At 48.4% G+C, this 13,447-nt stretch overlaps 1 protein-coding gene across 1 annotated transcript; it reads right to left on the bottom strand.

Moving 5' to 3' along the window:
* Nucleotides 1–5,404: 5,404 nt before the first annotated feature.
* Nucleotides 5,405–13,146, bottom strand: ALOX5AP (arachidonate 5-lipoxygenase activating protein). Its single transcript, XM_059838823.1, has 5 exons — nucleotides 12,994–13,146; nucleotides 9,362–9,461; nucleotides 8,306–8,376; nucleotides 6,907–6,988; nucleotides 5,405–6,281 (listed from the first exon to the last, which is right to left on the bottom strand). Exons 1-5 carry the CDS (start codon nucleotides 13,061–13,063, stop codon nucleotides 6,119–6,121), a joined length of 486 nt encoding a protein of 161 aa, XP_059694806.1. The 5' UTR covers nucleotides 13,064–13,146; the 3' UTR covers nucleotides 5,405–6,118.
* Between the last annotated feature and the right edge of the window lie 301 nt (nucleotides 13,147–13,447).

The following is a 13,447-nucleotide window of genomic DNA, read 5'->3' as shown; positions in this document are numbered from 1 at the left end:
AGGAATGCTTGGGAAGCAGCCTGAAGGCAGCAGGGAGAGTGGGTGCGTGAGATTTGGGGAATGAGGTCAGAGCTGCACCAAGCAGTGGGGTCATGCCATGAAACCCATGAAAACAATGATTTTCTGCTCTTCAGCAAGGCCTCTGCTGAAGGCAAGGGGAGCAAGACACACTCCAAGAAACCTCAGTATTGATAAATATAGCTCAGGACTGAGCTGCAACTTAAACTGTGACAAATGACTGCCTGCTTTGGTTTATGTCTGAAGCTGCCTGGGCTGAGAGAAGGAGGTAAATCTGTCCACCAGCAAAGGTGTGTGGTCCCCACAGTGGTGGTAGAGCACAGGGACACAGAACTGCAGCCTCACAGCTGCTGGCAGGGACTTCCAACATCCCCTCCCATCTGCTGAGGGCAGTGGGAAGGCTGGCACTGCCTTTTGAAAAGAAATTCCTTTGCTGCAGCAAAAGGAATAGCAAGAAGCAGCTGGCCAGAAGATACCATGCTGTTCTGTTCAATCCCAGAGGACCAAGGGGGCTCTTGCTGGATCAGACTGACACCCTCTGAAGTGCTGTGCCAAAAGCACAGAAAACATTGTTTGGGGATGAAGGCAGCAGTGGCACTCTCTTGGGCAAACACAGGAACAATAAATCAATCGTATGCTCGTACAAGTGGTGGTGAACAGCAGCACAGCAGGCAGCAGCCTGCTGCTCTGAGGCCTCCCAAAGCATCCCCTGGCCTTGCAAGATGTCATGGCACACAACCAAGTCCCTGCCAATTCCCAAATGGCAGAAACAGCACTGCCATAACTGCAACAGCAACACACCTTCATTTCTTTAGGTGGAAAACACATCCCATCTCCTCTCTGCACCCTGTGTCACAGCTGCCCCTTTGGTGCCTGGTTCCCTTCCCCTGAGGATGAGCAGGAAGCTCCAGAGGACAGCATCTGAGCAGCTCAGTAGGCAGCCAGCACCAAGCCCCAGGAACTCCTCTGTCTGATGAAATCATCTCACAGTGTGAAGATCCTTGCAGCTGAAATTGAAAAGTTATTTATTTCTCCTCTAAAGGGGAAAAACATCTCAGTGTGGAGGCTGTTTGTCCTTTGGGGCAGAATCTCACTTTTGCCAGCTTCTGTGTTTCTGTGTGCTGGCTGGGAGCAGTGAGATGTTCTGGCAGGCACGATGGAGCAGAGCTGGTGCTCTGCTGCCCACAGCCTCCCTCTGCTAGGGCAGGGACAATGAGGAGCACAGCTCAGCACTCCTCTCTCCATGGGACCTGGGGATCACAGCAGGGCTGCTAAGAGCACTTCTTGCTCCACTGCAGCCAGCCAGCAATGCAATGGCTGATTCTCCACCCTCACCCCTTGAGGCACTGAACTGCCTTGACAGGAACCACAGCTGAGGTGTCCTGCATACTCCCTGGCAGCTCCAGGGGTAGCAGTTCTCTTCACCCAAAGGGATTGTGAAGCTGGTATCTGTCCCCCACATGCTCCAAAGGAATTTCATAGTGTACAATGCCCTTCCCTTTCCCAGGAGTCCACGTGTTCTCTGCAAGGGTTAGCTCTGCTGGGCTCTGCAGAGCCCCTCAAAAAAGGGCTTTTTCATGGGAATGCTCATCCTGTTCACTCCAGCAGGAACACAAGACCAACTTAAAATCACACAATGAATGCTTTTACCACTATTCTCGATTTTTGCTGCCCTTTCACTTATGATGGGTGGACTATTTCCAAGCATGGACTCGTCTTGCTCCCAGTGCCACCTGCAAGTGGCACGCCACTGCCTCTGCAAGTGGCATGCCACTGCCTAGGGCCAGTGCTCAGTGCCTTGCAGTATCCCATCCCAACAGGGCGTTGGAAAGCTTTCTGTGAATATTAAACCTACTACTCTGCTAGAAGAAAGTAACCTCAGAGCAGGTGAGAGTTGAAGGAGTCCAGGGTCAGTCTTTTCTCCATGTCAGCAGAATTGCTTTCCCAATCCTCGGAGACACATTTGGAAACCTCACCTGGCAGAGGTGTGACTTAGACCAAGCTGATACTCCACAGGATGATTTTTCAAGCTCTGGGAAACTAGGAATGTAGGAATTACTGCAGGAAACCCTTGTAGCTGGTGCACACACATTTCTTATTTCACTCGGATTTTACCTGCTTGCTCAGATCCTGTGCTAAGCAGGACTGCTTGCTTTGGCACGGGTAGGGAAGGGGTCCTGCTTCAGGACTGGGCCTCCTTTTTAAAAGAATAATGATAAACAGCATTCACTAGTAACAATACACCTGTTCAGAAATGTGGATGCTTTTGCATTGCTGTCAGGCTTCAAACCTTGAGGGAACAGCTCATGCCACAGCCAGCAGCACCAGCGTGCCGATGGGGCCGAGTTTCCACTAGAGGGTTGTAGTGCTGTAAGGAAGCAGACGTGGTTACTGTGGCAGAAATATTGCAATGCATTCCAGGCCTTTGTCAGCAGATCAAAAGCAACCTGCCATATCCTGGCTTCCAGCAGGCTCTGCAGTCTCTGATGTGCACAGCCGGCAAGCTGCGAGAGGGCTGCTGCCTGAGCAGCCTGCCTCCCTGCCTTCCCTGAACAGCCTCAGCACCCACGTGACTCAGCACCTACAACATGGTTAGAGACATAAATACAGATAGATAGATAGATAGATAGATAGATAGATAGATAGATAGATAGATAGATAAATAGATAGATAGATAGATAGATAGATAGATAGATAGATAGATAGATAGATATGGTAAGCAAATGCACTGTGCCTATGCACTGATGGACAGAATGTTTGTTTGTGCACCTGGCATTTTGATGCACACACAGCCACGAGGCGTGGCATTGGCATGCTGCGGCAGTGAGTCAGGGCACCACTGGTCAAGCAAAGCCCACAGCCTGGCAACACAGCGAGCTGGACAACTAGCAGCATCGGCACAATGATAGAAGCATGGCGTCATTCAGTTTGGAGAAGACTTAGGAGGTCATTGAGTCCAACTGTTATCCCAGGACTGTCAAGTCCAACACTAAACCATGTCCCTCAGTGCCACTTCTACACAGCTTTTAAATACCTCCAGGGTTGATGACTCCATCACTTCCCCAGACAGTGATGTTCCAATGCCTGAGCAGCCTCTTGGTAAAGAAATTTCACCTAATATCCAATCTAAACCTCCTCTGGTGCAACTTGGGGCTATTCCCTCTCATCCTATTGCTTGGCTGTTTGGGAGATGAGACCTTTCAGGTAGTGGCAGAGAGCAACAAGATCTCCAGTGCCACCTCAGTGCTGAGTACAGGGGGATGATCACTTCCCTGGTCCTGCTGGCCACACTGTTGCTGGTCAGCAGAGCTGGGAAGCTTTAGCTCTTCATACACAGCTGTGGCTCCAGGTCAGGAGCTACCATGCTGTGCAATGCACCAAACACATATGCTGGCCCCTGGAATTTTCAAGCCAGCCTTAAGCAGGAGCCATCAGAGGGGACTGCCACTTCTGCCACCAACCACGTCCCCAAGTCCAGTGCAGCTCAGTGGGTCCTCATAGGTTCTTGTGAATGTGATCCCAGCATGCATGTTTGCAGTGGTGTTTGTATTTTTGCATGTTTATCTATAGAATCATAAAATCATAGATTGGTTTGGGATGGAAGAACCTTTAAAGGTCATCTAGTCCAACCCCCTTGCAAAGAGCCTGCGTGTGCAGCTTTCTGAGTAGATGGTGTGCTAAGTGCTGACAACTGTACCAACAAGATCAGAGTGGTTTTGCTGCTGAAAACAAAACCTGGAGCTGTGTAAGACTGTGAGAAAAGCCCAAATATCACTGATGTTGCCTTCCTTTCACAGAAAGAGTGGGAAGGCAAATGCAACCACAAGGCCCGCCTGTAATATGGAAAACACGTCGTGATAGTCACCAAGAATTTACATAGTGATCAATTTATGTTGCACCTGTTTGTTTGATACTGTCACTATTTTACTATTTCTATTTACAGATAGATGGAAAATGGATTTTGCCTACGTTTTAATCTCTTTCATTATCAGAAAGGTTTTGAGGAAGCAAGTAGGAAACGTTCTTGCAAAATAAAACATTGCAGCAAAAGATAGGCTTTGGTTCCTCTGAAAGATGACCTGATCATACCTAAGTACAATCATGTAAAAACCAACCATCCAGCTGACAGAGAATCACAGAATCTCTTGAGTAGAAGGAACCCACAAGGACCATCAAGTCTGATGGAGAGACCACAGAGTGTTATGATAGGTTATCTGACCCAAAATAGACACTTGAATAGAATCTTCCTCCCTTTATAGCTGGCTGGTGGAGAGTCACTTCTCATGCTAACAGAGGAAAGTAGGAGCTCAAGTGAGCTGTTTCTTGATATAGAGGACAAAGAAGCCCCAGAGGAGACTCAGCCATCTGAAGAGACCTGCAAGGGGGACACACAGAGTTGGGAGAGTCACCTCCCACATGTGATGGTTTCCATTAACAAGTCCCAGACCTCAGAGAGACCAAACAGGCTGGAGAGCAGGGACTGGTGCTGGTGAAGCTTCTCCTGCTCTGAACTGGCTAAAGGTGGAGGCAGCATGAGCTGCATTGCCTCCCAGCAATGCCGAAGAGCTCTGTAGCTCCAGACCACTGGGGTTATTCTCTCCTCCTGGGGTGCTGCCATCCCTTGATGGGTTGACACCATGAAACAGAAGAGTAGTGGGTCTCCAACGAGGATAGGCAGCTGGCATCAGCTATGAAGAGAGCTATGGCAGAAAAGCATGGTGTGAGGAGTATTTGGAGTGTGTTATGAGAAGGATGGGAGGGAAGGAACATGAGTGCCCTGCCTGGGAATAAGGTGTCTCAGCAGCCATAGGTTGGAAGGCTAGATTAAATATTTTTAATTACCTGTTCTAACCAGTGAGAACATTGATAATCATCATGCAATAAATGTGCCCATTACTAGTCTTTCACATCTAAGATTCCTGTAGAACACACAAAAAAAAAAAAAAAAAAAAAAAGGAAAGGAGAGCAACCATGCACAAGCACCTTTGCTCCATGAGACAGCACCAAAACCCTCCAGCCCTGGTGTAGTACAAAGGCAGATGGCTTTCTGCACCTGCTTTTGTGCAGCAATCAGACAGGCTTAAGAGCTTAAGCACTCGGAGGGTAGCAATGTTTAAAAAGATTGCACTGACCCGTTTGCCTGCCTCGGTCTGCACCACTAATCTAAGCCCTCCTCAGCGTGGACCTGCGGGGCACATGGTCAGGGCTGGAAGCAGAGCACTGACCGTGCTCATAGAGGGGGAGTTGTTCAGCTCGGGGCTCTCGGGGCCGCGATCAGCAGCTCGCACAAAGCGCCCGGCGCTCCCGCCCTTGCCCCGCTCTCCCAGCTGCTGAGCCACGGAGCAATGGGATCACGCACGGCGCAAAGAAGACGGCAGCAGACACATTTCATCGCTTTAGGCTGTTTTATTAAATTAAGCCAATCAAAATAAACCCAACCCCACCGGCTATACACCAGCTCCTCATTTACACACCACTCCTTTTCCCAGTTCTGGGAGAACAAAGAGGCTGAAGTGTAAATGAGATCAGCGTGCTGAGTGTTACGCACATGAATATTCATCAAGGAAGACCAGAAAGGGGCCAATTTGCCACCGTCCTGCAACAGCCTGAGCTTGGTCATCACCAAGTCGGAGGGAAAGGGTAGGTGAGGAGGCTGGTCCATGCCTTTGTGCGGGCAGGGGCGTGTGGAATGCTGGTGAAAGGCTGTTCTTGCATCTCAGGGTGATTGGGGGAGCCACCAGTCAGGAACGACACTGGGAGGATCCTGGGGTTTGGGACAAAAGCTAAGCACGACACAGTTATGAAGCAAGCATACAATGTCCCTTCCAGTCATGCAGTCAGCTTGCAAGATGCCCTTTAGGGAAAAAATTCTAAAGAATTAACTGAAAGTTGTTACCATTCCTTGGACATGCCAAGTGCTCATGATAAATCTTTTTCCTGAAGAAAAAAAAGCAAGGCTAAATCAAACTACAGAGCTTGTCAAGCATGAGATTTACAGAAATCTCACTGGGTTATGGGTTCATTTCTTGAACAGTTGAATTATAGCAGCTTCTGGGCATCAATATACGAAGCATGCTGACCCCCTCAGTGCTGTGGGGAGTTAGGGTATGAGCAGCAGCGGAGAGATCGCGCTGGTTATCGTCTTAATGTGTATTTCAAAGTCACTCCCGAAAAAGAAGACGAGATAGTAGTTAAGTATTCCAGCCACAGACATGAGGAACAGGAACAAAATGATGCGCTTCCCAAACAAGTAACCAGGAGTGCTGAGGAGACAGAAATGGGGGAAAGCAATTTGTTAATGGGCATCATCTCACATGAGAACCCTCAGACTTAGGGCTCTGCTGTTGAGACCAACTGAAAGACCTCAGGGGCTGAGAGAGAGGGGGGAAATTTCTTTTTTGTCTTGCATTGCCAGGCAGTTGAGAGGACTTAAATGTAATTTTCAGGATCCATTTGGATCTGGATTAGACCTTCTGTTCTCAGTGTAGGCTGCTGCTTACAAAAGTGTCTGTTCAGAGGCGCTTGAATGTGTTCTTATCCATTACAGGCTGTGGGACAACTCTGTTTCACATGTGTGTAATTTGCTTTATTAATATAAATATAAAAGGACAATCTTGTGCAAATTGTGGCACAGTCATGCAAACCTGTGTCGGTAAAGAGTTCTGTGAGCAGGAGCTGCAGGCCCCCTTAACCCAGTGCTGCTGCACATCCGACATCTCCCACAGCTACCTCCATTCATCCAAAAGAGAGGGGCTTTCCTGCACTACCCAATGCCAGCAGCTCTTGCAGGCAGCACAAGAAGCCAGCTGCTCTGCCTGTGGACGTGCAGCATCCAGCTGTGCTGCTACCACATTCTGGATATTTTAAAGAGGCTCTACAAGTCCTTACCTCTGGGTCCTCTCTCCAAGGTAGCCCACAAAGTACTTCTGCCTCACAAACAGGTACATCAGGCCAGCAAAGGCAGCAGGAGCTGGGTAAAGGACAAAACAAGGCATTAACAACACCAGCCCAGCTCTCATTGTATGCACTGTCCCCATCTGCTGCCTGGCCTGGAATGGAAATGGGAACCGGCAGTCTTGGGTTATGGGACAAGTACTGGAACTGGGATAGAGACCTCTGCATGGGAAACAGCACTTGCCTGCCCTCACTCCAGCTTTTCTGAAAACTTTGTGGGTGTAATCCTGCACACAGCTGTGCCCACTGCAGAGCACACACTCACCACCACCCTCCCAGTACCTAAAGGGAGCCTGCAAGAAAGCTAGAGAGGGACTTTTCACAAGGACATGAACTCATAGGAAAAGGGGAAATGGCTTTAACCTGAAAGAAAGCAGGTTTAGATTATATATAAGGAAGAAGTTCTTCATTGTGAGAGTGATGAGGCACTGGCACAGGTTTCCCAGGGAAGCATGCCCAATCCCTGGAAGTGTTCAAGGCCAGGCTGGAGGGAGCTTTGAACCACCCGGTCTGGTGGAAGGTGACCCTGCCCCTGGCAAGGGAGCTTTAACCAGATGATCTTTGAGGTCTTTTCCAACCCAAACCATTCTATGATTTTATGAAACCCAGTGTGGGCTGTATCAGGCTCAGGAAAGAGAGCCCCAACTCAGGCACTGTCCTCACCAGAAAGAGAAGGCTGTTGGTAGAGGTACTTCACTAGGAGCAGGTGGAGGATACACTGTGGTCCAATACTAACTTTTGAGCATTAAAAAAGGGCTTTCCCCCATAATTCTAGCTTTTCCCTTCTTCTTCTCCTGGTTAAGAAACTAGGGTTTTTTTCCAAAAAGAATAGCCACATACCCCAGGTAAGCACTCATATTTATGTTAGATAAACTCACGTTGAATTGGAGGGGATCACAATTAGAAATGCAGGTCAGTAGTCCTGGGTGGTCCTCAGCACAGGGGAGAGGTGGCAGTTCTGGCAATTTAATAAATTGAGCCCATTTTCTGTCCCAAGATGGAATAATGTGGCAATAACCCAGCAACCAAGTACTAAACCCTTCACCCAAAACAAAGGGAACTCATCCATAGTGCCAGTATGGGAAATGTCCCTGGCCTGGACTACCTTGAATTAAGTCTGGGAACACATCTGTTGACATAAGCCAAGCCATGCCATAAGTGTGCTGCTACTCCAGCAGCATGCTTAGCTCCAGGACAGGGGGGTAAGAGAGGCTCCCCTGCTGCAGGAGGCTTGATCCCTGAAAGCGTAACTTCCATAGTGCTCACCATCCTCCGCTGAATGTGGTGCCAGGTTGAAGGGAGAAAAGCAAACAAACAAACAAAAGCGTGTTACCTTGGCTGCAGAGAAGGCCAGCACACCAAAGCACAGCGAGGAACGTAGGGTAGGCATGTCCGCAGTTCTGGCTGGAATGGAATTTGTAGGACAGAAATCAGAGCACAGGCAAATAGAAAAAAATCAGTATGTTTCACCAGCAGAGACTGGTGGCAGGTGAATTTGGGCTGCACTAGCACCCTTGAGAGCAGACTGCTACCCCAGAGCAGTGGGAGGCCCCTGACCTGCCAAGGGCTGGGCTCCTCACCGAGGTCTGCTTCCCTGTTTTCTCACTCAGAAAATGGATGCCTTTGTGCTGCCTGATGAGGAAAACAAATCATCCTGTGCCTGCCTGGCACCTGTGGAAGCCACTTTCTCCCTAACCTGTTTGATCATTATAGATGCTGTGAGCTTTATTGGCCTAAAGTCCTTTTAATTGAGTCATATTAATAAAGCTATCGGATGAAACCAACCAATCTAGAGTTGTGTCACAACTAAGAGTGTCTCACAGAGTTAACAAGTGTCTTTGCAGGGGAACAGGAATGGTGTCCAGCTGCCTCCTTCAGCTGTGAATGCTTTCTGAGGGGGAGAAGTGAAGAAGTCGAGAGTGATTCCATGCGGCAAAGGAGTGGAGAAGTGGAGATCTGTGTGCCAAGGGAGGTGCCAGAGACCAAGGGATTTGTATGAGCTCTGCCACCTACCTGCTCTTCAGCAGGCTGATGTATCTGCTGGCTCTTTTCTTTTGAGCCCTTAACACTCTGGCTGTGCCAGTGCCACACTTCCAGCAGGGAAGAGTGAACTGGTTCCCAAATGCAGGGACACAACACTTGTGAAGGCTGTAAGACTTACATAGATGCAGCACATGGTGGCAAGAAGGGTGCTGGATTCATCCAGCAAACATACCCAAAAACCTCATGTCTGAACACTGAGCACAGGTAGGGATTAAGTACAAAGCCCTCATCTGAGACAATTTGGAATCCACCCCTGGCCCCCAAAAAGGGATTGGACTTAATTTTAATGCAGAGCATGATGAACCCCACTCTGCCCTCACCGACTCCTCAGTTCTTGTCTACTCACTTGGCAGTGTAGACACGGTCGAAGGAGGAGGATCCCTGCCGCTGCAACACCTTCCCATTGCAGTGTCTGCTTTCATGCTCCACTTTGTTAGCAAAAAAAGCTGTTAAAAAACCACAGAGTAGTCAGTCTGAGATGTCACCTGAAGATATTGCAGAAGCTGGGCATTGTGGGCTCAGCTCTGTTCCCATGGACAGATGGCAGGAGAAGACACACGTGCATGAGGGTGCAGGATGTGGCCAGTGTGCTCGCTCTGTCACCCAGGTTTAACCAAACCCTCCATGCATCCCCACATGTCTGCATGTGACTGGTAGCAGGCTCTCACCTCCAATCCCTGCTTCATCCCAACTTTGCACTTTGGGCAGTCTCTGCATTTCTGCTGCAGAAGCACTGCCCTGACCCTGGTTCTCTGAGCTCCCAGTGGAAAAGGAGCTTTCCAGTCAGAGCTGCCAACCTCAAATCTTGCTCTGCAATGGAGTAGGGAGACAAGGGAGTCTATTCTCTTTTAGTGAAACCCATTTGCCAAACCAAGGACATCCTGCAGGGCTGGTTCTTTTCTCAGAAAGGCCCAAAGAAAGCCTGGTCTTAATGGCTGATCTCTGTGTATCCTCCTTTTAAGCAACAGAGTTGTGTCAGAGTGTTAGCTGCTGCAAAAATGCAGCACCTCGAGATAATGCATCATGCTCTTGACAAACACGTTTTATCTGATGACACTAAACCAGAGACCATCAATCATATGTCTAAGTACACCAGAGAGAGCTCTGGCAGGCTACAAGCTGCAAGCTTTCTGTTGTCGTGCACCCCATCTCAAGTGCTTCCAAATGACTCTATGGCTTGGAATATTAACCTAATATATACACATGAAAGATAGCCCATCAGGAAATACATTATTATAGCAATAAAAATTTAGCTAGATAAGCTGCAGGATTTCATCCCTACAATCTGAAGAGTTGCCTCTTTTTTTCCCCTTCATCGGTGCTGTAAATAGCTCTCTTGTACTTCCACTGTCTTTAACAAAAATAACTGGGTTTTGGTTCCCAGTATTGTGGGATCCCCTGGGTACATACATTCCTTCTGCAGAAAAACCCACAGTGCTTTAGGCCAGAGCTCCTACTCTGAGCCAGGCTGCAGATCCTCCCACAGCCACCAGCACAGTGCTGGTGCTCCTGGGGGACCAGACACCATCCAGCGGCAGAGTTCTCAGCATCTCCATCTGCACACAAGCACAGCCTTTGGCAAGAGGTTACCCTGCCTACAGCCACTAAGAGGACCTAATTGAAGAGGACAGAGTTGATCAGCACTTTTTTGGTCAGTGCTGAGCTGCAGCGATGGACTTCCTGCAGGTCTAGGACCCCATGGACTCACTGGTAGCATACCTCCTCCCTTTCTTTTATCCTGCTTGAAAATCTCTAGAAAATACCACATACTTGGCTTTCCCTTTTCCGAGAAAGCCAAACAAGCTATTTATCTCCCTCTCCACTGCTGCAGATCCTGCCACTTCCCAAATATCAGCTTGCTGCTGCAGAGAAGTTCCACTATGCTAGGAGGCAAGAGAGTGCTTTCACAAGCCATCATGAGAGGAGTGAGCAGAGCAAGGCTGGAGTGGAGAGGTTTAATTCACCTCATTTGTTCCAGGAGATAATGCCCTGAGGCTCCAAGGTTCCACAGACTGCCCAGAGGCTGAACAGTGGCAGTCCCACTCTGATCAAGATAATGTGCAAGAGTTCAGTGTAAGCCTGGCTGTTTCACAAGTCCGTGCCAAAGAAGCTGGGAGATGATGATCCCACATAGCCAGTGCTTGCAAACATGCCACTTATTTCTCTCCACTTTGCTTTCTCTGTCCTGATCTCCTCAGCAATGACCACTGATTTGCCCTGAAAGCTGCTGGATTGCAACATGTCTCCAGTAAAAGAACAAAACTTTAGGCTGCACGCGTCACTCTGTGGTATGCGGCAACGTGAGTCATTCCGTAGGATGTGGAGATTCCGTCATGAACAAGGTGACAGTAAATGGACACCAGACTGGGGCAGCACCACAGCCCACCTCCATCTTCAGGAACAGCAGCATTCAAGCTGCTGTCTGGTCCTGCACCCTATGCAGAGAAGCATTTAATCATGAATCCACGTGGCGCTGACTTCATGTGCTCAGAGACAGTCAAGCAGAGGCCCAAGTGCTTTGCTGAACGACAGCCTCAGCAAGAGTTCAGCACTCCTGATAGCCCTTGACAAACATTCCTACTGCTTTCATAATTGCATTCACTGCAAGACTGCATATCAGGTCTGGTCTTTCTAGAAAGAAAGCTCGGGAAGAGGAAACCAGATGACACAAAGCGTGAAATCATGGTTTAGGGTTGTCTGCCTCACATGCTTGGCAGACTTTGCCAAGCATCCTACTTCCCCTTTGTAGCAGATGGGTCCATAATCTCACAGACAGATAAAAGCACATGGATGGAAGTCTGGCATGTCCGAGTGAGAGGAAAAAAACCCTGTATATAAAGTCATATGATTACATAGCAAGAAATGTATATTTGACACATTCTCTAAACTATGGTATGTGCCATATTCTGCTGATGTCACATGATGTGCATTTGCCAGAGAACAGCATTGGGTTAAATGATGTGGCATTTACTGCCTATGTTGAAACTAAACCAGCCTGCATTTTGGTTTTTTTTTGGCTCCTTGGCAGCTAGGCTCCCACCACTTCCCCACTTCCCCCTTTCTGCAGCAGCCCAAGAATAGCCCATTTCCTAGGACTTTGTGTTCGGTGGGAATCTCCCATTCGTAATAAGAAGCCATCGCTACAGATTTCTGGAATTTTCACCAGCCGCCCAGCCCACTGCTGAATCTCTTTGAGCCTGGGCAAACGTAGTGCAGCTGAAGCAAAACTCAATCCTTCCTTTGAATTCTGGGCAGAATTTCCTGCTAAAAAAAGTATTTGTAAGAGAGGATGAAGAAGTTAAAATCAAATTTGCACAGGAGAGATACTTATTTTATTTAAAAAATCTTGAAGACTATACAAGGGTCTATGCAAGGTCTGAATAAGGGCTGGAGAAGGAAACTTCACCATCTCAGGAAATGTACAGTGTTCTTGGGACCACAATTAATTGAGATTAGTTATACTGCAGGACTTGGAGATGCAGGAAAGTAGGAGCTCTGCCTGCCCACAAATAGCCCACACAGACTCCTCCAATTCTGAGCTTCACCCAGCTCCATACTCCAGCTCTCACTGCAGACCCCCAGGGACTCCACCCCTGCCCATGGCAGCAAGGCTCCAGCTTGAGGGCAGCTCTGGCTGACCACAGCAGGGACTTGGGTCAGAAAAGGAGGTCTTAGTCATCAAATCAAAATTCACATTGCCACAGGGTATCCCAGCATATTAGTCCTTACATTAGCTGAACAGTGTAACAAACTCACTCCAGAATGTCAGAGAGTAAGACCACCTGACTGTCAGGATACTGCCACAATGTCATACAAAATTCCATGCTTAGAAAGCCGTTTCTAAAGACAAAGCTATGCCTAAGCATGCATGCACTTATAACTAAATATTATCTATCCAAAGATCAGCACAGCATATGCCATCCTGAACTTTCCTCAGCTCCCTTCTATCCCTTAAATAAAGGTTTATTTTTGTCTTACCATTCTGGACAACACTGATCAGGGTGACGATGACAAGCAGGACAATGCTTCCCAGGGTCTCCTGGTCCATTTTGAGAGAGGGCTCTCGGGGTGGATGGTGCAGCCTCAGTGGCAGCTCAGTGCTACGAGCACAGAACGAGGAAGTGAAGGTCTTATCTTGAATCATGAAACACTTCCTATGGTTTCACAGGAGAGTGGCAGCACCCTCTGCTCTGGTGCCTGTCAGACCAACAATCGCAGGCTCACTCACTCATCGTGTACAGATGAAGCCCAGGGAAAAAAGAGATTACATGTCTAAGATCTAAGATGATACGTAATGTGGAAAGATACCTATTGTCCTTCTTACACACAAGCAAAGCCTGGATATCTAAAGCATGTCCGAGCATTTGGCTGGCTGTGTGGGACAGCAGAAGGCTGGAAGAAACCAGTCAGGCTACCACAGCATTGTCAGCAA

This window comes from Haemorhous mexicanus, chromosome 2, assembly GCF_027477595.1.
Source record: "Haemorhous mexicanus isolate bHaeMex1 chromosome 2, bHaeMex1.pri, whole genome shotgun sequence".
Taxonomy (NCBI): Eukaryota; Metazoa; Chordata; class Aves; order Passeriformes; family Fringillidae; genus Haemorhous; species Haemorhous mexicanus.
The sequence above is the reverse complement of the archived record's forward strand: the minus strand, read 5'-3'. Positions and strand labels throughout refer to the sequence as shown.